Consider the following 1,403-nt stretch of genomic DNA (forward strand, 5'->3'; position numbering starts at 1 on the left):
GCTCCCGCAGGCCTGAACTTGCCTCCTCCTGGTTTTCCCTGTTAGCAGTATTGGGGAATACCACCTGCTTCCCACTTGCTTGCTGTGGTCGCTGGTGGCGCATAAAGGTTTCTCTCTGGGAATTCGACGCCGCGGCAGGTCTGGGTCCGGTTCCCAGTGACGCGGTCTCGCGGTCGCTGGTGCCTTTCGCCCAGGCGGCGGAGGTTTGGGGTCTGCGGGTTGCAGCATCAGCCTTTTCTCCCCGGTGCCTTAGAGCGCCGTTCGCCGTGGGCTTCCCGTAGCCGTGAACCCGTAAGGACCGTTGCGCAACGGCCCCCGAGCAGTCGCGTGGCTGATTGATTACTGGAAAAAAACCCGTGTTCTTCGCTAAGTTCTACATGTGCTTCTTTGTAGGTCCACCAAATCCCGCAGGGAGACAGACAAGTGAAGCCTCCGAAACCCAAGAGGAGGAAGATCTCTAGATAACATTGAATGTCTTTGTTACTGGTCCAGTACTTCTCACGGTGAAGGTGCACACGAGTCTGTATGTAGGTATTGATAGAGGCCTGGTCGTATCAATATTTATATGAGGCCCCGGATTCCACCGCGGGGCGCCGCGCGGAGGAGTGGTACGGAGGTGTTGACGATTAGGAGGGATAGCGGTTGCTGGGTAAGCCAATCAGAAATCTTGAAAGGTTGCAGTAACAATGTCAGATGATTACTGATTTCTTTTTTTTTTTTTTCTATAATACTAAAATTGTGATTATAAGAGATAGTCCAAATGTTTCTGAGAAATTTTCATGGTGTATATAGACAATACAGAATTTCATGGTGATATCTGAAATGTAAATATTGTACAATATTGTCATGTACAAGCGTACCTAATGCACACTTTATCTTTTATTGTACAAAAAATAGTGTACAAAATTCTTTGGTTTCTATTGAGTACACATACAAGAGACTACCAGTGTAAAGTGATAAATAAAAATACAGCCTAAATGCTTTTATATGATAATGTAAAAGATGCTGTTTTTGTATTTAACAGCAGAGAGAAGGCATGATTATGTAATACCTTAATTATGACATACACTTCACACCACTGAGTGTTCATTGATACTGTCTGTTTGGAATGAACCTTGCCTGGAAGTACTGTACTCCAGGCCTCTGTAGGAGAGTGCGACCTCGCAGATTCCGAACGGGGTGTGGGATCACAGCTCTAACGAGTAGCTCAAAGGCTGCAACGATCGGTTGCGTTTTTTATTTCCTTAGCTCTTAAAGTAGAATGCTGTAGATTTGATTAAAAAGGAAAAAACCGTAGATGGACTATTTCAGTCAACCGTTTCTGTAGTTGAAGTTTCACAGCCACCTGAGAAACCGAGCGGTTTATACCCCCGTAACGCTGACCCCTCAAGGCCCCCAGATTT

The 1,403-nt window shown here is 46.0% G+C and overlaps 1 protein-coding gene across 1 annotated transcript in view; it reads left to right on the top strand.

Annotated features, from left to right (window-relative positions):
• Nucleotides 1-986, top strand: part of MBD5 (methyl-CpG binding domain protein 5) — a 40,450-nt gene extending 39,464 nt beyond the window's left edge. The window contains exon 10 of the mRNA XM_010148678.1: nt 394-986. Within this exon, the coding sequence (XP_010146980.1) occupies nt 394-465 (72 nt within the window). The 3' untranslated portion in view covers nt 466-986. The remainder of the gene's footprint in view (nt 1-393) is intronic.
• The last annotated feature ends 417 nt before the right edge of the window (nt 987-1,403 follow it).

Source organism: Eurypyga helias, unplaced genomic scaffold (assembly GCF_000690775.1).
Source record: "Eurypyga helias isolate BGI_N326 unplaced genomic scaffold, ASM69077v1 scaffold10770, whole genome shotgun sequence".
Taxonomy (NCBI): domain Eukaryota; kingdom Metazoa; phylum Chordata; class Aves; order Eurypygiformes; family Eurypygidae; genus Eurypyga; species Eurypyga helias.